At 52.0% G+C, this 20703-nt stretch overlaps 3 protein-coding genes across 5 annotated transcripts in view; 2 read left to right on the forward strand and 1 right to left on the reverse strand.

Moving 5' to 3' along the window:
- The window catches only part of PHF19 (PHD finger protein 19), an 8029-nt gene extending 1526 nt beyond the window's left edge, over positions 1 to 6503 (forward strand). For 2 of the 3 annotated variants that reach the window (XM_042879167.1, XM_042879170.1), the window contains exons 2-15: positions 786 to 941; positions 1311 to 1392; positions 1489 to 1584; positions 1672 to 1772; positions 1846 to 1994; positions 2213 to 2308; positions 2407 to 2475; positions 3090 to 3210; positions 3359 to 3426; positions 3522 to 3686; positions 3780 to 3867; positions 3979 to 4064; positions 4141 to 4236; positions 4323 to 6503. In XM_042879167.1, coding sequence (XP_042735101.1) covers positions 795 to 941; positions 1311 to 1392; positions 1489 to 1584; positions 1672 to 1772; positions 1846 to 1994; positions 2213 to 2308; positions 2407 to 2475; positions 3090 to 3210; positions 3359 to 3426; positions 3522 to 3686; positions 3780 to 3867; positions 3979 to 4064; positions 4141 to 4236; positions 4323 to 4674 — 1716 coding nt within the window. In that variant the 5' untranslated portion in view covers positions 786 to 794 and the 3' untranslated portion in view covers positions 4675 to 6503. Of the gene's footprint in view, positions 1 to 6; positions 14 to 785; positions 942 to 1310; positions 1393 to 1488; positions 1585 to 1671; positions 1773 to 1845; positions 1995 to 2212; positions 2309 to 2406; positions 2476 to 3089; positions 3211 to 3358; positions 3427 to 3521; positions 3687 to 3779; positions 3868 to 3978; positions 4065 to 4140; positions 4237 to 4322 lie in introns of those variants that run through there. The other variant, XM_042879168.1, reaches the window with a different exon arrangement.
- A 358-nt stretch (positions 6504 to 6861) lies between these two features.
- On the reverse strand, positions 6862 to 13024 carry CUTA (cutA divalent cation tolerance homolog). The gene is made up of 6 exons (XM_042879171.1): positions 12922 to 13024; positions 10807 to 10955; positions 8756 to 8815; positions 8135 to 8180; positions 7919 to 7968; positions 6862 to 7476 (listed from the first exon to the last, which is right to left on the reverse strand). Exons 1-6 carry the CDS (start codon positions 12997 to 12999, stop codon positions 7374 to 7376), a joined length of 486 nt encoding a protein of 161 aa, XP_042735105.1. The 5' UTR covers positions 13000 to 13024; the 3' UTR covers positions 6862 to 7373.
- A 936-nt stretch (positions 13025 to 13960) lies between these two features.
- On the forward strand, positions 13961 to 20702 carry PSMD5 (proteasome 26S subunit, non-ATPase 5). The gene is made up of 10 exons (XM_042879333.1): positions 13961 to 14148; positions 14277 to 14421; positions 15343 to 15456; positions 15896 to 16024; positions 16463 to 16572; positions 16681 to 16823; positions 17037 to 17228; positions 18087 to 18196; positions 18309 to 18449; positions 18912 to 20702. The coding sequence occupies exons 1-10, from the start codon at positions 13976 to 13978 to the stop codon at positions 19167 to 19169; spliced, it is 1515 nt and encodes a 504-aa protein (XP_042735267.1). The 5' UTR covers positions 13961 to 13975; the 3' UTR covers positions 19170 to 20702.
- Position 20703: the final 1 nt, after the last annotated feature.

Genomic DNA, 20703 nt, shown 5'->3' on the forward strand with positions numbered 1-20703 from the left:
GCGGCGCCGAGCGGTGAGGGCGGCGCGGAGCGGAGCGGCGGGAGGCGGCCGGGGCGGCGGGGCCGGGCGGGACGGGACGGGACGGACCGGCGCCGCTGCGCCTTTGAATGAACCAATGGCGGAGGGTCTCGCGGCTGCGGGGCCGCCCGCGGAGCTCCCGCCCGGCAGGTGCCGTCGCTCCCGGTGCCGGCGGGGTCCCGGAGCGGCGCTGCGCAGTTCCCGGAGCGGTCCCGGCAGCGGCGCGTGGCTGCGCCCGCCGCGGTGTTCGGAACCTCTCGGAGCGGCGGCGCTGAGCTCCATGCGGTGACTCGCGGCCGCCGCCGCTGTGCGGCTCTGCCCGGAGCGTTCGGCTCCGTCCGGCGGCACCGCGCTGCCTCCAGTCGGGCGGCGGCCCCGCGGGGCTCGTCCCGGGCGGCGCGGCGCTCGGATCGCTTCGACCGGCAGCGCTGCGGTCCGCGGTGTGAGGGCCCCGCACGGAGCCCCGAGGGGGGAAAGTGACATCGGGGCGGTGCTGCCGGCAGTCGGGGCTCCGTCCCGCGCTCGGAACCCTCGGCGTCTGCGAAACGCGGCCGCTCGGTTTTATCCGCTGCTGCCCGCGCTGCTCCCCGCTCCCCCAGCGGTCCCGTTGGCAAAAGTGCAGAAGGAAATCGTCGACTTCGCGTTCGATTTAAAGCTGCCGATGCTGAGAGCGTCCGGGCGAACCCCGCGCTTACGGAGCGGGCGCCTCGCTCGGCCCGCGGGCACATCGCGCCGCTGCTGATGGGAGATCGCCTCCGTCCCCGCAGGCTCTGCTCATGGAGAACGGGACGCTGAAGTCCATCACCCGGGATGTGCACGGGGCTGCCGGGCGCAGGGGCGGCAGCTGCAGGGAGCTGAGCGAGGGGCAGTACGTGCTGTGCCGCTGGACCGATGGGCTGTACTACCTGGGGAAGATCAAAAGGGTAAAGAGGGCATCTGGAAGGGTAAATGGGCGCCCAAAAGGGTAATAATGCATCCAGATGGCTTAAGTGGGCATCCAGAAGTGTGAAGTTGGTACACAGAAGAGTAAAGAGGGAATTCAGAAGGGTAAGAGGGCATCCAAAGTGCGCCTGGTGCAGGTGCTGTTCTCTGGGGCAGCTCACAGCATGCTGGCCTGCGCTGTGAAGTGACTGTGGTCCTTGGAGTGGCTGGATTGATGTCCTAGCCGAGTATCTGTCCTGGAACCCACCTTCCTGCAGCTCTGAGAGATGGGGAAAATGGCTTTGGGGAAAGAGGAGAGTGAAGGCAATGGGAGCAGGCATTCATTGCTTCTTTGTGCTCTGTCCCTGCAGGTGAGTGGCTCCAAGCAGAGCTGCCTGGTGACGTTTGAGGACAACTCCAAGTACTGGGTCCTCTGGAAGGACATCCAGCATGGTGAGTGCCACCCCGTCGTGCCCTGCTCACTGCTCCTGGGAGCCCGTGTGCCGTGGGCAGCACTGTGGGGCCATCACCACTTTCTCCATCCTGCAGCCGGCGTCCCCGGGGAGGAACCCAAGTGCAACATTTGCCTGGGAAAGACATCGGGGCCCAGGAATGAAATCCTCATCTGTGGGAAATGCGGGCTGGGTGAGTGCGGGCGCATGGCTCTGTGTCCTGCAGCATCCTGCATGCGTCCGGCCAGCTTGGTGATGCTGACCCCGAGCCATCCCATAGGTTACCATCAGCAGTGCCACGTCCCGGTGGCGAGCAGCAGCGAGGGCCCGCTGGGGACGCCGTGGTTCTGCCGCCGCTGCATCTTCGCCCTGGCCGTGCGGGTGAGTGGGGCTGCAGGGCGCTGCAGGGTGGGCTGCGGTCTCACTGCTGACCCTGTCCTGCTGGCTCCTGCAGAAGGGGGGTGCCCTGAAGAAAGGAGCCATTGCCAAGACACTGCAAGCCGTCAAGATGGTGCTGTCCTACAACCCTGACCTGCTGGAGTGGGACTCTCCACATCGCACCAACCAGCAGCAGTGCTACTGCTACTGCGGGGGCCCTGGCGAGTAAGCACTGCCTGCTCAGGGGCTGGCCTGCTCTGGATCGTGGGTGTTTTTCCTCCAAGAGAGGCTCTCTGCTTGCAAGGCCATTCTCTGGGACTGGCGGCTCTGCTGCCCTCTCTGCCCTGCTCTGTCTGCATGCAGCTCCTTGCCAGTGAGGGTTCACATTCCTGGCTGGGGCTGCTCACACTGCCCTCCCCAGCACCGTCTCCTCTCCCTCCCAGGTGGTACCTGAAGATGCTGCAGTGCTACCGCTGCCGGCAGTGGTTCCATGAAGCGTGCACTCAGTGCCTCAGTGACCCCATGATGTTCGGGGATCGGTACGTCCCCGTGTCCACATCTCCATGCTAGGGCAGGTGCTGCATCCTTGTGGGGTGATCCGACCCCCCTTATGCTCTCCATCCTCATTCTTTTCCAGATTCTATGTGTTTTTCTGCTCCGTGTGCAACCAGGGACCTGAGTACATCAAGCGCCTGCCCCTGCGATGGTGAGAAAGGGCTGTGGCCCCGGTGTGCTGTGCCGGGTCCCATTGGGCTCGTGGGACACCAGTGTGCTGTGCTGTGCTGTCAGGGAGCCAAAGCACACCTTCACCAGGAGATAACTGCAAAAAGCAATTTGGGAACGAGCCATCAAGTTTTGAGATTAAATATCAGTTTCTGCGGTACTTTATAGTGCACCTCGATGATCTGAAAGCACTTTGTAAAATATCCTAACAGTGCTAGCTGCACTGGGGTGTTGCACAGAGCAGCACTGGGTGCAGGAGAAGGGAAATTCTGCAGGACATGTTGCTTGGCTTTCACTTTTGGAGATGCAAGTGTGAAGTCCAGCAGGAGAGACTGTTTTGTAAATAATATACATGTGAGTAAGAGCCATCCTGCTCTCGTACTTGAGCGCAGCAAGAGTGCATGGCTGGAGCTTGGTAGGAAGCTGCAGCAGTGGGTGTCTGTCCTGGGACTGGCGCATCCTTGGTCTCCAGACCTCAGGGCTGCTGTGGGGTCTTGAGGCACAGAGCTGCTGTAGTTGTGCTATGCCCTGGGCCAGCATTGCTGGGTGTGGGCTGCTCACCGCTCACTGACCTGCAGGCCTTGGCTGCTCCCGCAGGGTGGACGTGGTTCATCTTGCCCTGTACAACCTGGGCGTGCAGAGCAAGAAGAAATACTTTGACTTTGAGGAGATCCTGGCCTTCGTGAACCACCACTGGGACCCTCTGCAGCTCGGGAAGGTGATGCCTGTGGGTGTTGGGTGCGAAGGGTCAGAACCTCAGGGGCACAGGGACACGGGGGGCAGGAGGCCAGAAGGGGAAGGGGTCGGGGTGGCTGTCCTGCCCCGAGGAGCTCAGGCTGGGAGCTCAGGCTGGTGTCTCTCTGCAGCTGACCGGCACCCCTGTGTCTGAGCGCGGCCCCCACCTGCTCAATGCCCTCAACAGCTACAAGAGCAGGTGAGTGCTGGCTGGGAATGGAACAGTGCACGGAGTGCTCCTGCTCTCCTGGGATCGATTCGTCCCCACAAGGCTGAAGGCTGCTTCCTCCTCAGGTTTCTCTGTGGGAAGGAGATCAAGAAGAAGAAATGCATCTTCCGCCTGCGGATCCGCGTCCCGCCGAACCCCCCCAGCAAAGTGCTGCCAGAGAAGGCGCCGGGCGAGAGGGGCTCCTGTGAGCTGAAGAGGAGAGGGAAGAGCAGATATGTGCACAAGGACAGGTGAGTGCTGCACAGCCACAAAGGCAGGTGGGTGCTGCACAGCGCCGTTATGCAGCCCCAGTCCTGTATCTCACCCTACATCTTGCCTTGCAGCCTGCTCCCAGAGCAGCTCCAGCAGCAGAAGCGGCGTGCGGTGCGGCGGAAGAGAGCCAAGTTCCTTCTGGAGGATGCCATCCCCAGCGTGAGTCCCTGCGGGCTGTGGGACGGCCATGGGAGGAGGGAGTGCTGCGGTGGCTGGGCAGAGGGTTCCGAGCCGCTGTGTGGTGTTGAGGTGCTGTTCTTTGTGGTGCAGAGCGACTTTACCTCTGCCTGGAGCACCAACCACCACCTGGCCAGCATCTTTGACTTCACACTGGATGAGATTCAGAGCCTGAAGAGGTGAGTGCCGCCCAGCCGTGGTGCTGGGGGAGCTCTGAGGTGTGGGGCCGCAGGGCCGACGCTGCCTCCATCCCAGTGCCAGCTCGGGGCAGACCTTCCTTTCCGATGTGGACTCCATGGATGCCGTCAGCACCTCAGGCTCAGCCACCACCAGCCTGTCCTGCGAGTCCAGGTGAGGGCTGTGGCCCCTTCACCCCCTTCCTGAGGATCTTCTATCTCCCCTCACGGCACCGCATTGCCTCTCTCCCTGTCCCGCAGCCGAAGGACGGTGGGCAGCCGTAAACGCAAGCAGACAGTTCTGAGCCCCTCCTCAGCACGGCCCAAGCGTGGCAGCGGGGCAGCAGGCAGGCAGCCGGCAGTGGGCAGCCCCCAGGGCAGCGAGGTGACATGTGGGCCTGAGCGGCCGGATGATGGCATCGACAGCCACACCTTCGAGAGCATCAGCGAGGACGACTCGTCGCTCTCACACCTCAAGTCGTCCATCAGCAGCTACTTTGGGGCAGCGGGGCGGCTGGTGTGCGGGGAGAAGTACCAGGTGCTGGCACGGCGTGTGACGCTGGAGGGCAGAGTGCAGTACCTGGTGGAGTGGGAAGGGACCACCCCTTACTGAGCCCCCATCCCTCTGGTCCCAATGCCTTCTCTGGAGCTGACAGCGGAGCCCTTGGGTGCAGCCAGGCCTTGGTGCAGCAGAGGAGGAAGAGGAAGAGGAGGAGGAGGATGCCCTGTGCTCGGCACCTTGGCTGCGTGGAGCTGTGAGGGGTGGAGCTGGCGCAGTGCTCAGCTTTTTTATTGTATTCCTTTGACAATTGTTGTTTTATTGGCCACGTATATGCAAAGAGCCACGCTTCGGCCTTTGGTCACCAGAGGAGTGGGGCAGTCAGGCCCCTCCTGGAGCACCACATCCAGGCAGCAGCATCTAGGTCTCGCAGGGACCCAGGCTGAAGCACCACTGCTGTCCCACTGTGGAGCCCAGTGGCTCATCCCTATACCGTAGGAAATGGCACGTGATGCCGCAGTTCTTGCGTGGGCTTTTCCTTCTCCTGCCAAACCCATTCATCTGAGGAACGTGATTTACTCTGAGGGGAGGACACCCTACGAATTGCTCAGACCCCATCCCAGGGCCTGGATGTGCTGCGTTCCCTATCTCAACAATCACCTCTTGGCACAGCTCAGCCAAACACAATCATGTGCCTTAAACCAGAGCGGGCACCACTTGGACTGCTCTTCATTCCCTCGGAAATGCCCATCCTGCAGTGCCAAACCAGCCAAGAAACCAAAAAGGCAGCAGGGTGCCCCCCTGCCCATGGGGCTGTCCCTGCTGTGGGGCATGCTGCTGCTTCACCGTGGTTTTCTATACCGAAGGAGAACGAGAACCCCTTTTTGTCTAAAGCAATACGGCCACTTGGTTCAGGGGCAAACTTTTTTTTTAAATTCTACCCTCAGATGTACTCATCAGGTTCTTTCTAAGATATGCTGATATATGTGTGCTGCTCTGCCCCATCCCCCCGCTGAGCCGCGTGCTCCTGCAGCAGCATCGTTCCCCGGCGTGTTCGTGGTCTGCCAGCCGGGGGATGAACGGAAAAAGCTGTTTTATTGCAGAAGTACTGAAATGATTCAGTACTCTGTCAGAGTACAGCGAGGGTGTGGGGAGCAAGGCGGCGTGCTGCCTCGTGTCGTATAAAGGTGAAAATCCATCGGCGTGAGAGAGCAGATCGCAAACAGAACCTATAAAGAAGAGACCTGGAGAACAGCCCCCCTGCTGCAGCGCCGCAGTGGGACATGCAGTGTGGGTGCTGCCCATGGCGTGGGCTGGGAGTGAGCAGCAGCACCCCGAGCACTGGGCACAGCACTGCAAAGCCCTGCAATGCCTTCACGCTGTGCCAGCCGGGCCGTGCGGTGCTCAGCACAGAGCTGTGTGCTGAGCTCTGTTCAGCTGCAGCCACGGCGCGGTTTGCATCTGCTCATCTGAATGGAGCTGCCTCTGAGAGGCCCCAATGTTTTGGAGAGGTTGCTGCCAGGACCCCACCGTGCCTGGTGCTGGGCCCACCCATCCAGTCCAGGTTTGCTCGTGCTTCCACATCATGAGGGCCTATGGAGCCCAGGTGACTTATCTCAGTTACTGCCTGGAGGGCTGAGGGCTGCCAGGAGCTGTGCCCAGACCAACCCTGTGGCATTGATGTGCTGGGAGAACATGGGTGAGCATGGCAGCTCCTTCTTCATCCTCCTCCTCTCCCTTTCCTCTCCTCCTGGCCTATTGCAGAGAACTGAACATGGAGCCTTTAAAAATATTTTTGTTTCAGAATATATTTTGCATTAGTTATAATAGATATTATAATGACTCTATGCACCTTCTAAAGATTTATGGTTTCAGGCTGCTGCTTGTAATATCCAACTCTTGTTATATCTGAGTTGTAATTAATATGTCTGATGTACAATTAAAAGGTCTTTTTTTCTTCTTTTTTTTTTTTTTTTGTGGTATGGAGATTTGGGCAGCTGAGGGTTCAGTGTGTGGCCCTGGGCAGCACCCCATGCCTGGGTCATGCTGCAAAGAAATGCTGCTGCCTAGCACGGGGATGGCAGAAGGATGCAAACAGCTGTGCATGGGCACAGCCCAGCTACCATTTTCCCTGCTATCTTGTTTCCTGCACCTGGGAGCCCTCCTTGCAATACCTCTGACTGCAACTCAGTGCCTGCACCACATCCCCACTGCCTGCGATGGACACCGACTGAGCCCTGACAGGACCTTCCTGCCCTGCTCACTCCACCCATTAACTGCAATGACTCATGAGGCTGCAGGTAGGAAATGCTCTGGTTTATTCCCTTCCCAGTCACACAATGGATTTATTCTGTAACTTACATCCAATTACACAACATGAGCATCTTTTTCTAAGGCTCAGCTTGGTCTGGGGAGAAAGCAGAGCTATACCCTGCTGGTCCTGGGTCCCTGAATGGGGTTGCTTTACCCAGCTCAGCCCAGCTGACAGGCAGGATGCTTGCTGGGGCTCAGCCAGTGCCACGTGTGTGAGTGGCACATGCTGCACCATCCCCATGTGCTGCAGGGCAGTGCTGAGAGCACCTTCAGTCAGCAGTAGCCCTGTGCTGCCCTTCCCCATTCCAGTGCCGCCTGCAGCTCAGTGCTGCTGCGGGGCCAAGCCAGGGAGGGGACATCTCAAGTTCAGATGAAATTCCCCATCTCAAACCATCACACCCCTGATGTGAGCTGTTCCCCTGTGTCCCTCCGTGCACAAACCCCAGCAGAACTTGTCTCATCGGTCTCCTCAAGAGCAGGGTGGTTTCTGGGCTGTTCATTCAATCCCGTGGGACGTTTTCTCCAATCCACTTGAGGTAGAGGGGGTTTCCTTGGTCAATAGGCAGGCTGATGACTTCGGGGATTTCAAAGGGATGGATGGATCTAAAGTGGAAACAGACGCAGCGGCGCAGTGCCACGGCCGCATCCCGCAGCAGGAACAGGCTGGTGGTGCAGGAAGCAGCGTGGTGCGTGGGCCCTGCCCCGGGTGATCCCCCCTGACTTCAAAGCACTTTGTGCCACGTGGGAATTTTGCTTTGAGTTTGAGTTTTACCACAGCCACCAGCTGTGCTCAGCACTCAGTTCGTGGGGTGGACAGGAAATCTGCAGATGGGGGGACCTACAGACCCTGAAGCCCTCTTTGTCCCATGCAGGGAGCCCGATGTTCCCAGCAGCCTGCTCCAGCTGGTGTGGTGCTGGGGCTTTTCTGGCTCTCAGAGTGTACCCAGCAGTGCCTACAGCCCTCCTGGGTGGGATTGGTCTCCAGGAGAACAAAAGCCTGAGGATGAGATGGCTGCATACTGCAGATAGGAAGCCCCGTGCTCACCTGACATAGTTGGACAATTCACTTATTTTGGACGTCCTTGTTTTTACTAACTGCAGAGAGTAAAGAAAAAAGAGTAAAGGGAGGGAACAATCCTGAATCCTGGCCATGCACCACTGCCATGACCCTGGGGGTACTCGGGGTTGGTGCCACCCTGCAGCCCCATTTGGCTTGGGCTCTGGGATGGGGATTGCTGTGCCATGGGACACTGTCACCTACCAGCAGGATTTCAGTGGATTCTTCCAGTTCCCCTTTCCAGAAATACCTGCATGTAAAAGGAAGGAACCATTAGCACATTCAGCTATGGGTACAGCCCTGCTGATCTCCCTGGTGCTTGGTGCTCCCTGCAAGAGACTGTTCCTCTATGAAGTGGTGCTGGAAAAGCATCACCAGTCCTAAATGCCCATGATCCAACACATGGAGCTTTAAGGCTGGGGCCACCCTTGATTTGCCAGGTCTGAGGGAGCTAAGGGCAGCAGGGCAGGGTGAGGTGAGCACTGGGAGGGCCGTGGGTGCTGACCCCTCTGAATGAGGCAGGGAGACATTTTGGACAGGGAGCGCAGTGCAGCGGGATACTGAGCGTGGTATCACACTTTTTCCCTCTTTTTCCCTGCAGGAGAGGAGCTCTGCTTCTTGTGAGTCAGCTCTGACCTTTCAAAGCAAAAACGCTGCCAGAAGGCCACAGTGATTTCATCTGCATGCAGGGTCCCCATGTGAGGAGGCACCTGGAGGCTCTCAGTGTCCACTGCACAGGGTGGGGAGGAGGAACAGACGGAGCAGGTGGGCCGTGCAGCTCAGCCCCGGTCCCCTCCTCCTTTGGGGTACAGCAGCCCAACTTACAAGGCCGAGCTCTTGGGCAGGATGTTCACGTAGGCAGCCAGCTTCTTGTCCATGATGCCCCTGGTGAGAGAGGAGAGGGTCACTGCCACTTGGCTCGCAGGGACATCCCTCATGCTGCCTCATGCAGCAGATGGGAGACATGGACTGAGGCTAATTATTACCCTGGGAAAGCAAAGTGATCTGGGGCTGCTCTGGCACAGATCCTCCTGGCCTGGGGCTGGAACTGTCCCTAAAGCTGTCCCAATCCCCGGCAGCAGGGAGTGATGCCTGGCACAGAGCTGCCCCCATGGACAAGTTGGAGGAGCCGTGGCCTGGAGGCCAGCTGTGCCAGGAGCTGTGTGCCCCAGCCACATGCAGCTCGAGTCACTTAAAGCTCGTAAAGCATCTTGAGTTAATTTGCAGCCCAACAAATGGCAGCAGCACGAATGGAGATCTCCCTGCTGTGCTCATCATGTAGGACACATGGCACAAATCACTTTGTTTTCCCATCTGCAACTTCCAAGTCACTTGAGCGCCGGAGCCTTTTCGATACCTTCTAATTGCTTCTGCTTTGCCTCAGCAAACTGTGATCCTGACTGATATCCTGCTCTTTGTTCTGGTGAGATGGGTGGAAACAGGCAACCACCATGGTAACAGGAAACACTGTGAGATGCTGCACGTGGGCAGTGCAGAATGCCTGCATAATAGGTGGTATCTTTGGGTCGGGTACCTAACGGGTGTTTCTGCGTCCCTGCCACACTGAACAATAGGCTCTGAAGGGAGATGGATGAAATATTACTAAGCAGAAAAGCCAAGGAAACGATGCACACGGGCCCAAGGCAGAAGCACCTCATGGGCTGCCAAGTGTTGAGTGAGTTCTGTGGCATGCAACCACCCAACAGCAGGTATGGGGCAGGGGCACATCTCTGAGTGGGCCATGAGTTTCCTCTGAGGACTTGAAGTTATCTCTTAGAGACAGTGCAAACCTGTTTCCACAAACCCTGATCTCCTTTTCCTTAAAAACAGCAGAAAATTCCCCTGCATCCTTATTCTTTAGAGCGCTCCTTTGAGCAACATTAAGGAAGAGCACACATGACAGCTCCAAGAAAAAGGTGGGTGGGAAAATAAATGCAGGAGCCCTGTGTCATCCTTCACAACCATTGCTCATTCATCCAAATTCCTGGAACAATTACTCCACCAGTAGAAATGCAAGCAAAGTAAACAGATCTCAGCAACAGAGAATGACTTGCTTCCTCTCCCTTCCTTGCAAGATAAGGAACAAAGAGTGGAAAACATTTGCAGAGCTGTTACAACTCAGTGTTTTCAGGAACAGAGGGATCTTTTCACCAGCCATGTACAGTTGTTCTTTTTTTTTCTGGAGACATCCAGTGGCACAGACACTATTCTACTTGAATTTCTTCATACAGTTGAAGTATTTAAGGTGACACAAAATCCCTTTCAGTAGCCGGTCAGCTCCTGAATGGCTGCTTGGGAATGCTCTGCTCTTACAGAGGACAGGGAGAGTTTTTGGCAAGCAAGAGCATAGCAGGGAAAACAGCTCAGAGAAGGTGTTGCAGGAAACTTAATGGTCCATCATAAACATTTCCCGAGTCAACAGTTTCACTGCTTTGAACAAACCACCTATTGAGTCACAGACTGATGGATATGTGGAAAAACTGCATGCAAAACATCATGCAATGTATCTCAGACACTGAAAGAGGAAAAAAATATCAAGTTTGATATTTCCCCAAAGTTTGTTCTGTGTTTTCTGTGGATCACTTCATTCATATTTGTTTTCATGTTAGTGCACTGTGCACTTCTCAGGGAATTTGTTACTGTGCTGCTCAGAGAAGGATTATGGCCTGTCAGAGGACACGGGGTTGGGTCTTAATCCAACTGAGGATGCAGAGATTTCGGGCCATGGCTTGATCTTAAAAACAAAAGGCAGAAGTGTCAAAGCCCTGACACAGCAGAGAAGTGCAGCTCCTTTCCAGGGTCAAAGAAAAGCTTTATTTTGCAAAAAGCCATTTCCAAACCATTGAAGCAGACAAGCAGGGAAAGCTTCTCAGTACCTTGCAATATCCTTGGCAATCTGCTCGTTGAGGCAGTTGATGAAGACGATGGAGTGGGTCCCAGAGACATAGCTGCCAGTGATGGCAGAGTGCAGCTGGAGAGCGAGGCTTCTCAGCATGGGGTACATGAGCAGAGACAGCGTCATCGCCTGCAGTGCAACATGTGAGTGCTTACTGAAGGGAAGACGTTGCATTTTCTAAAAACAAGCATTTATCTTAATCTTATCTCTGGCTCAAAAGACCTCTCCAGTCTTCTTTCAACATTACAGCAGTGCTCACTGCAATTTAAGTGAGATTTATTCCCCCACAATGGGGCCAACCTAATGCTGTGCCAAGTTGCCTCTGTTCAGCTGTTTCTATTGCAAACAGGAGCACCCAGGACACATCCTGCAGCCAAGTGGGGATGGAGCCCCTGCCTCCCTGAAGATGCAGCTGGAGGAGAGCAGCATCTCCAGGAGGGACTCTGGACAACACATTCTGTGCAGGCCCTGCAGAGCTTTAGTCCTTACCTGCAAGTTCTTTCCTGCATTCTGCTGACAGATGTTTTGCTGTGACACAGACCTCGCACAGCAGGCATGGTAGGACAGGGCCAAAATGCAGTTTTTAAGTTCATTTCATCTTAATTATCTGATAAGGATGATACAGTCAGATTCCATCTGTTCACAGCAATCCTTACCGACGCAGCCTAAGTCTGTAGGGCTGCACAACAGTACTGCTCTTTCCACGTGCTGACAGCGGAGTGGCAACAAGTTGTTTTGCTGCACATCCCATTCCTGGCAAGCACGTTAGCTGCTCTTGGTGATCACATGCCATAAACACAGTCACACAGAAATGCAATCCGTAAATTATCTCAGCTGGGAATAGCAAGGTTAATTTGGTGTGCTGAGTAATAGCCGAAGGATGGGTGCCTGTGCTGGGGTTGCAGCTCTGCTGTCCCTGCACAGCTGCTCTTCTCTTTGTTGTTGTTTTTCAAACAAACAGCATCTGGCCCTTATTCAGCAACAGTGACAAAAAGGTTTTTATAAGACTAAGAAGATTGTCCTTTTTTTCCTCCTTATTCCCACCCTTCTCTGTCCTCTGAACACCTCCCAGCACACAGATAATGGCAGAAGTGCTCATTGTTTTCTTAAAAGATTGAATTCTAAAAATATCTTGACACCACAAAGGCAGGAACACTTCCGCTGGGGAAATGACTGATGCTCTGTATTCGTTGTCTCCTCTTTTTCAGTCCATTTGAGGAAATACTTTTTGCTATCACAAGATTTATCATCATAATTCTTTGAGCTTGTGTTTTTCCCCACGAAGCCATTGAACATTTACTGTACAGCAAATCCCACAACCAACTCCCACAGCCACAAGCCAGGCTGAGATACGCTGCTGTATTTACTTCTCCAGATTAGAATATAATCACATTCCCTGCTTAGGACAAACTCTGTCCTGTTTAGCATGGCAATCATTAATCTCCTTGGAAGATGTATGTGCATGGGAAGAGGAAATCCCCATGAACACTTGTGGTTAAGTATTAGCATAACAGTGACCACCCCTTTGATTTTCTTGGTGATGTTTTTATGTTTGCTTGTGTTTGTTTCTGAAAAAAAAATGGTGACAGCACGGAAGCACTGAATGTGCCAAGGGATGGTGCAAAAGCGAAGGGCTGAACCTTCAGGATTCCCAGGAGGGAAGCAGACAAACTCCTGGCTGCCAAAAGGTTCAAGTGAACAAAGATGAACAGCCTGCTGTGCGATTATTTCACTGCAAAGCACTGACTGGCAAAATGGGAGCTGAGCTTAGGGACTAAGATATGCGTGAGATGAATTTGTTTCGGCTTTGGCCAGCCATAAACAGCTTTAGGGATTAAAGTCACCTTGTAAGGACTTTTCCTAAACGACTCTGCCTGGATGAGGCTGTGTACAAATCAAACAAACACACAACAACCAAACAACAACACAGCTCGTGCCAACCTCCAGGCACAAGTGGAAAAACACCTCCGACACTCGCTTTGCTCGCAGCAACCCAAGAACGCCTTTCTCCTGCAGGCTCCTTCCCTTCCACACCCTCAAGTTGCCCTCCAGGCGCCCCTCTGAAACCATGCCCTTGCTGCCCGCTCCCACTTACCAGCAGCACGGTGCGGCAGCCCGGCCGGGGGCAGCCCTGGGCGGTGGGCAGCGGGCAGCGGGGGCCCAGAGCTTCCATGCCCCAGCCGGGCGAGAGCTGCGTCCCACTGCCTCCACCTGCTCTGCCTGCGCTGGGCAGGCTGCCCGGGACGGCTGCCCACAGCCAGCCCTGGCTCCTCCTCCTCTGCCCTGCTGCCTGCCTGCCTGCCTGCCAGCCCACACGGGGCCACTGAGGTTGGGAAGGCCCACTAAGGCCATCCAGTCCAAGCAGCCCACCCTCCTGCCTGCCCTGCGTGGGGCTGGAGCACGGCCCCCCTCCTCCTGCCTTCATCTTCCCATCATTCGGTGTTTTTCTCAGACTCTGAGGCTTGGTGCTTTGGGCAGGAGCTGCCGCAGAGCTGCGATGTGCCACGGCCCTGAAACGTTTCACGACTTCAGACGTGCCAGGCGCTGCCCAGCACGAGCACAGCTCCAATCCCTGCTGTTCCACACACTGAAAAAGACATTTTGTCTCCCTTCTGCACTTCTGTCTGTATTTGCCATACGGGGCTTGGCCCACACAGCCTCGCTGCCCAGCGGCACAGCCTGTGAGCACTGCCTGCCCCCCAGCAGCCCCCACCCGAGCTGCTCCCAGCAGGGCTGCGCACGACAGACGCCATCTCAGACCCCAAACTCGCCCCACGCTCGCACACTGCAGATCATTCAATTTCTTAGAGTTAGGGCACTGTGGTTACGTTGCGGTTGGACTTGATGATCTCTGAGGAGTTTTCCACACTCAGCAGCTCCACCACCCTACGGACAATCTCCCCACCGCCCCACGCAGCCCCCCAACAACACCCCTCACACGGGGCGCGACAACGCCAGCCCCGCCCCCACTTTATCCCCGTCCAATCGCAGCGCGAGGCGGTGGCGGAGGTCACAAGGGGGCGGGGCACGGCCGCCATTTTGTTTACTGCGTGGCGGACGCGAAAGGGACCCTTAGCGACGGGGTGGCGTTGCTAAAGAGGAGGAAGGGGTGGGGCGACGATCTCGCGGGACTTGGCGGCGGCGCCAAGATGGCGGAGGCGGTGGTGGAGCTGCTGGAGCGCGCGGCGCGACAGGAGGCGCCTCTGGAGGAGCTGCGCGCACTGCGGCTCGCCGTTCAGGCCGTGCCGCCCGCCGCCCTGCGCGCCCGCCTCAGCGATGAGCACCTGGCAGCGCTCTTCAACCTCCTCGGCACCAGTGAACGGTGAGCGGCCCGGCCCGGCCCTGCCTCCCCCCGTCTCTCGCGGTGGCTCCCGTGCCTCCTCCTGCTCCCGGCCCCGTCCTCTCGGCGAGGTGCGGGTCCCGGTGAGGGGTTTCTTTCTGTCCGCACAGGGAGCAGCTGTCCGCCTGCGTTGCCGTTCTAGAGAGGCTCCTGCAGGCCCTGGACCCGCTTCACGTGATCCAGAACCTGCGGGAGGAGTTGCGGAAGGGCCTGTTCCACCCCGACGACTCTGTGAAGATCCTCTCCATATCCCAGGTACGGCCGTGATCTGGGGTTCAGCTCCGTGCTCATTCCAGCTGTTGGGGTGCTTTGCTGCAGGCTGCTGCTCTTACTGTGCAGCGTGTGAGCTTCGTGATATGCGTGCTAACCATAACACATAAAGCTCTGTTTGGACAGAGATCACTTGTAACTGAACCTTCTGTTTATTATGGGCTGTTCTGAGTAGAGCATTATAAGCCAGCACTGACAGCAGGTGCCATAGAGCAAAGTGCAGCAATGTTTTATTGCTCAGGTCCCTTCCTATCTGTGGCATTCTATGATTCTGAAGTTTGGGATGGAGCTCTGGTCATCACAGGCCCAATCCCAGCTAAAAGCATGGCCACATCAGGCTGCTTGGGGTGCTGGCCTGCTTTGTTCTGAGTGCGTCCAGAAATGGTGATTCCCTTTGCCTGATGGGTGTCTGATCCAGCCCTTGTGGGGGGAAAAAAATCACAAAATGAATCATGGAATGGCCTGGGTTGAAAAGGACCACAGTGATCATGTAGTTTCAACCTCCTGCTATGTGCAGAGTCGTCAACCAGCAGCCCAGGCTGCCCAGAGCCACATCCAGCCTGGCCTTGAATGCCTCCAGGGATGGGGCATCCACAGCTTCCTTGGGCAACCTGTTCCAGTGCCTCACCACCCTCTGAGTGAAAAACTTTCTCCTAATATTTAACCTAAACCTCCCCTGTCTCGGTTTAAAATCATTTCCCCTTGTCCTATCACCACCCACCCTTGTAAACAGCCATTCCTCCTCCTGTTTGTATGCTCTCTTCAAGTACTGGAAGGCCACAATTAGGTCTCCCCAGAGCCTTCTCTTCTCCAAGCTAAAAAAGCCCAGTTCACTCAACCTTTCTTCATAGGAGAAAAAAGGCCGTTATGGTGTTATTCAATAACTTTATTTAATTATACCCATAGGTTGGGAGGATTGTTGAAAATTCAGATGCTGTTAGAGAAATTCTCAACACTCCTGAACTACTACGGCAGATAATAAATTGCATTGGTGGTGAGAAAATAGCGGTAGCTAAAGAGGTAAGTGTTGCTTTCTTCCTCTTCTGTAGATGCTGCACAGAATGCCTCTTCTGCTGTTGTTGAAATGTCAGCTGCTGCTCTTTGTTAAGGAAAAAAGAGCTCATGTTGCCTGGAAGACATTTATAATCATACAAGTGACTTAAGCCCAGACTATCCTTAGATATGGTTAAAAACATTTACCCAGAACTGTTTTTTTCCAGTAACTATTGGTGCATAAGTGAACTTAGAGGCCCACATTTGATGCCGGAGGTTTGAATCACAGTAACTAAAGCTAGCCCTTGTCAGCAGTAATAATTCTTGTTGAAAAGTGAATGAGAACTACAATTTTAGACAAACAGCATGATTTAATATGTTATTAAAGAATGCTGAAGCTAAATCAAATCGTCCTGCGTTTTCTTCCCTTTGTGTTATTATAGCAAGCAATTGTTTTTGTTTACAGGCCATCAAATCTCTCTCAAGAATAGCCCAGACACAAGATGGCTTAGAGGCTTTGTTTGTGAGCAGCTTATTAAGTGACTTGAAAAATGTCATGGCAACAAATGATGTTGTTCGGTACAGAGTGTATGAGGTAGGAATGGGATCCACGTTGTCCTTACTGTTATGTGAGTTTTCTTCATGTCTGTTTTGTTGAGGCAAGAAGGGAGCAGGAGGAGTGCAGCACTGCTGTGCAGAGCTGTTAAAAACTCAGGTGTGGGAAAGAAACAGTGATGCTGAGCAGTGTGTCAGTTTAGAAATGCATGCTGAAGGAGGAATAATGCAGGTTAGCCATTTAGAGCCTAAGGGGGATAGCAGTTCATCTTTTAAAGAAAAGTCAGGTGTGTGTGCTGTCAGCTTGCAGCTCTGCAGGAGCCTGTTTCAGGCAAGCATTTAGATGAATTCTGAAAAGATAAAACTGTATTTAATGTATAAAGGGTTAATCTGTGTTATGAGGTGTATTTGGCCATTACTGTGAATTGTGATATACAAGGTGTGGTATTACCTTCTTTTCTCCTGTGTTTTTATTTAGCTAATTGTTGAGATTTCTTCAGTGTCAGCAGATTCACTTAATTACTGTGCAAACAGTGGATTAATATCAGACTTAATTGGAGAGTTGACTGGAGATGATGTTCTGGTCAGGTACGTCACAGTGAATTTGAGATTTCCCAGACTGCTGAAGCCGTGGTGCTTGACCTCAAAATAACCCCCTGTAAACAGAAGACCAGATAAACTGTTTGTCTGTTACAGAGCCACGTGCATAGAGATGGTGACTTCATTGGCTCATACTCCCCATGGACGTCAGTATCTTGCTCAGCAAGGAGTGATTGACAAAATTTCTAACATCATCATTGGTGCAGAGTCTGATCCTTTCTCAGGCTTCTACTTACCAGGTTACATCATGCCTTCCTAATTTCCCATGGTTACCCTTTGCAAGTATTAGATGTTAAACTGGGAGGACTACTAAGCTGTTTCTAAAGCCCTTGAATTCTTTGGATAGCAGAATTCACATTGGATGTGCACAAAATGCTAAAGAATAGGCTTCATTTATCTTAATTTATGCTGTTACTCCACTCTGAGTACTTGTTTCTTGTTGTCTCCATTAGGATTTATTAAATTCTTTGGAAACCTGGCTGTTGTCGACAGCCCACAGCAGATCTGTGAGCGATACCCTGTCTTTATGGAGAAGGTCTTTGAAATGGCAGAAAGTCACGATCCAACCATGATTGGAGTTGCTGTGGACACGCTAGGAATCCTGGGATCAAGCGTGGAAGGCAAACAGGTTTTACAGAAAGCAAGTTAGTATCATCTTTCTTGGTAATAACATTTTCTCAGTGTATTATACTATTAAAAAGTGTGTTGATAACAGTGTAATAGAGGAAAGAGTTGAAAAACCTATTCAGCAGTCAAGGTTGTCTCTTCAAATAGCTGCATTATAGCAGATAAGGAGGTTTTTAATTGCCTTGTCAGGCATGGCGGAGTGAAATGCCTCCCAGATAGAATGCTGGTGTTATTGGAGTCACTCTTCTCTAGTGAGCTGCAGCATACAAACTGTCAGTACACCTGTCATTTTGGATTCCTTTGTTTCTCTTATCTCATGGCCTTCTCAGCAGGGTGAGAAAAATACGAACTATTGTGCAGTGTCACTTTTTTTTTTCTTCTCAAAGGCTGCAGTTTTTTTTCTTAAGATAAAATGGTTCAAATGATTGAAAGTAGGCCCTAGGTTTTTTGTTGTTGTTGTTTTCTTTTTGCTGCTAGTCCAAAGCGAAGAACTTCAGTGAAAAATGAGCATGAGCAGACATACAACAGATAACTGTTGTAGCACTGTAGGGATTGGGGATTTCTAATCACAAATGTACAAGGGTCTGAGCTTCCCAATGCGATTCAGTTATCTGGGACAAATAACTTTGCTTCTGGAAATCTCTGGATAGTCCACAGAACAAACATAAAAGCTTTGGATTCATCCATCTTAGGTCTGTATGAAGCAGAGAGAATCTTTCAGTGCTCTTGTTACAGTGGATCAAGGTATTCTTTCTCAGGCTTTATATACTACATCAGTGGTAGGAGAGTGTTGCATAAAGTAACAGATCAGTAACGTTGTACTTCTGCTAAGGTCTGCCTGAATTACTCAAGGAACTGTTTTCTTACTTTCAAAGGAAGCAGATTTCAGAATCTGTTAAACAAAATAGGGCACCAGGCAAAGAATGCACCCACGGAGCTGCGGCTTCGATGCTTGGATGCTGTTTCATCTCTTCTCTACTTGCCTGTAAGTTTATTTGGTGGGTTTGTTTTCTGGTCAATTGGTGGGCCTTTGTGTGCAGGCTTACTCATAATTCTAAGTAACCTTTCATATCTGAACACTTCTGTGATCTGTGCAGCCAGAGCAGCAGACAGAAGACCTTCTAAGAATGACTGAGTCATGGTTCACATCCTTGTCCAGCCAACCACTGGAACTCTTCAGGAGCATCAGTACTCAGCCGTTCCCTGATCTGCACTGTGGAGCTCTAAGGGTGTTCACTGTAAGCTTCTTTCTTTTATTAAAGATCTGGTCATGAATTGTATTGTCATGCAGTTTCAGGCTCTTCAGTCACAAACGGTGGTGTTTTATTATATGAAGTCCTGAAGCAGTCAGAAATAAATGTCTTTTCCATTGTGTCTCACTTGTGTTCACCATTTAATGACTACAGCAAATCAGTCATGTCTGCAGTGCTTTTCTTAGAAACTTTAATTCAAAGGTTTTTTTTTTTTCCTTGAAATCCTATACAGGAGGTCACTGCTTTGATAACTCACTTAAAATGCTAGAGAAGCACTGAACTGTGCTTGGTTTCCAGTGATAAATACTGTTCAGTTGGTAGTTATGTAAATACTGTGTGGAATTAATATTCCATTTAAGTTTTTCTGCTCTCTCTACTGTGTTACTGATTTTGGGGTGTTTTTAAAAGTAAGATGAATTTTCCTTCTCTTTTTGTCTTCACATTTAGGCTATTGCAAATCAAGCTTGGGCCCAGAAGTTGATGCTCAACAGTCCAGGGTTTGTGGAATACATTGTAGACAGATCTGTGGAACCTGACAAAGCTTCCAAGGATGCCAAGTATGAACTGGTGAAAGCCCTTGTAAACTCTAAAACAATTGCAGAAATCTTTGGAAATCAGTATTACCTGAGGCTTAGGGCTTATTTGAATGAAGGCCCTTATTATGTCAAAGCAGTTTCTACTACAGCTGTGGAAGGAGCAGAGTAAAGTCACTGATGTCTCAATTCCCCTTCTTACAAACCACGTTACTGAGATAGGTGTTCAGATGTAAGGTGTGAAGGATTCCCCACACAGGAGCTGTGTGTCTCTTTAAAGGAACATGAAGCACTTTGACTCCATTTGAAATGAGGGTCATGAGAGCAAATCAATTCTTACAGGGCACAATGTAATTTTTCATGGGATCTCCTGGCAGAGTTTTCCTGTGTGCTGTTCTGAGACAAGTGAGTGCAGTGAGCACTGCTGGCTGCTGACTGTGTCTTATTGTGCAGAAGCTGTCAATGTTTACTTAAACTGTTTTGAGGTTAGAGTTCCTATCATGTTTTCTCAGTAGATCACAGTACAATTAAAAAAAAATTTAAAAAGGCAAAAAACTGTTGAGGTTTTGTAACCTCACATGCTGCCATAGTTTCTCTTTTTTAAAAAACATTTTTTTTTTATCTCTGCCAAGGTTGGCACTTGCATAGAAAATATTTTAGCCAGCTGTAGTTCTGTCAGAAACTTGCTAAGAGTAAACTGGTCACGTTCTGTCCACATGAGGGAGCACAAACTGGATTCTCTTCTCTGATCAGGTTGCTTGAAGTAAGTCATGTTTAAATAAGTCCTGAGCATTGTTTACATTTTATACTGAGGATCACAAAAAACAAACACTTAATCCTTAAACAAACAGAAGTAAGCTGATCTATAAAACCAAACTGGGAGCTTTGCCTCGTTAACTGTGGCTGTGGCAGCTTGGTTTGCTTGCTGAACAGGAGCACCAGCTACAAGTCTACTTCAGAACCAAATCTTAAACTGTTTGTGTTTTTTTTTTTTAATTAAAAAAAGATTTAATGTTTTAATGTTTTATTTAAAGAAGTACCAATTTTATTTGCCTGAGTTGGAATAAAAGGGGTAAAAACACAAAGTGTTTATGTTCAAATGCATGAACTGAATTAGGATACAAATGTAGTGCTTCATGAGACTTCATCTTCCTCTGGAGGTGATGGGTGAGGTGCAAGGTTGGCTGGGTCCCTTCTGTCCCCCCCGATGTGTTGGTCCATAAACAAAGATCACAGTGTGTTTTATACTGGAGGTCTGTCTTGGATTTGTTGGGGACATAAATCTGAAGACAAGGTGGAGGGAGCATAATAACACATGAAATGACTGCTGTGGGGCTTATTTTAGTGTGTGAAGTCAGCTGTGCATCTATGGAAAGTACTTGCCTGATGTCCTCACGCTGCCAAGCAAAGTGGGCTGAGCTGTCTGGTTGTGCAGTAACTCTTCTATTGCTTGTAGTACGTTCAGGCTGCAGCAGAGATGTTAGCATTGCCTGCCAAAACGTTGCTGGCAAGAGAACATTGCTGGCAAGGAACTGAATGGGCTCAGAGAAGTTGGATAGTTGGGGATAATCTGTCTGACAAACTATCTGAATGCAGGTGATCTGCTTTGTTACTTATGATCAGATATGTACAAAAAATTGTCATCTAACATTATGCTACTTCTCACTTCATCCTAGTGTGCATAATAAACATCTGCTGGTGGGAAG

This window comes from Lagopus leucura, unplaced genomic scaffold (assembly GCF_019238085.1).
Source record: "Lagopus leucura isolate 7727_CA_CO unplaced genomic scaffold, USGS_WTPT01 Super-Scaffold_100022, whole genome shotgun sequence".
NCBI lineage: Eukaryota > Metazoa > Chordata > Aves > Galliformes > Phasianidae > Lagopus > Lagopus leucura.

What these genes read in the sequence shown, in the direction of transcription:
- CUTA (XM_042879171.1), bottom strand. Translation starts at nt 12,999, where the DNA reads ATGGAAGCTCTGGGCCCCCGCTGCCCGCTGCCCACCGCCCAGGGCTGC. An exon ending in GCTGCCGCACCGTGCTGCTG is followed by an intron (nt 10,956 to 12,921) that starts GTAAGTGGGAGC and finishes GTTGCACTGCAG; the next exon opens with GCGATGACGCTGTCTCTGCT. An exon ending in AATCCACTGAAATCCTGCTG is followed by an intron (nt 7,969 to 8,134) that starts GTAGGTGACAGT and finishes TACTCTCTGCAG; the next exon opens with TTAGTAAAAACAAGGACGTC.
- PSMD5 (XM_042879333.1), top strand. Translation starts at nt 13,976, where the DNA reads ATGGCGGAGGCGGTGGTGGAGCTGCTGGAGCGCGCGGCGCGACAGGAG. An exon ending in AGATCCTCTCCATATCCCAG is followed by an intron (nt 14,422 to 15,342) that starts GTACGGCCGTGA and finishes TTATACCCATAG; the next exon opens with GTTGGGAGGATTGTTGAAAA. An exon ending in CTCAGGCTTCTACTTACCAG is followed by an intron (nt 16,824 to 17,036) that starts GTTACATCATGC and finishes TGTCTCCATTAG; the next exon opens with GATTTATTAAATTCTTTGGA.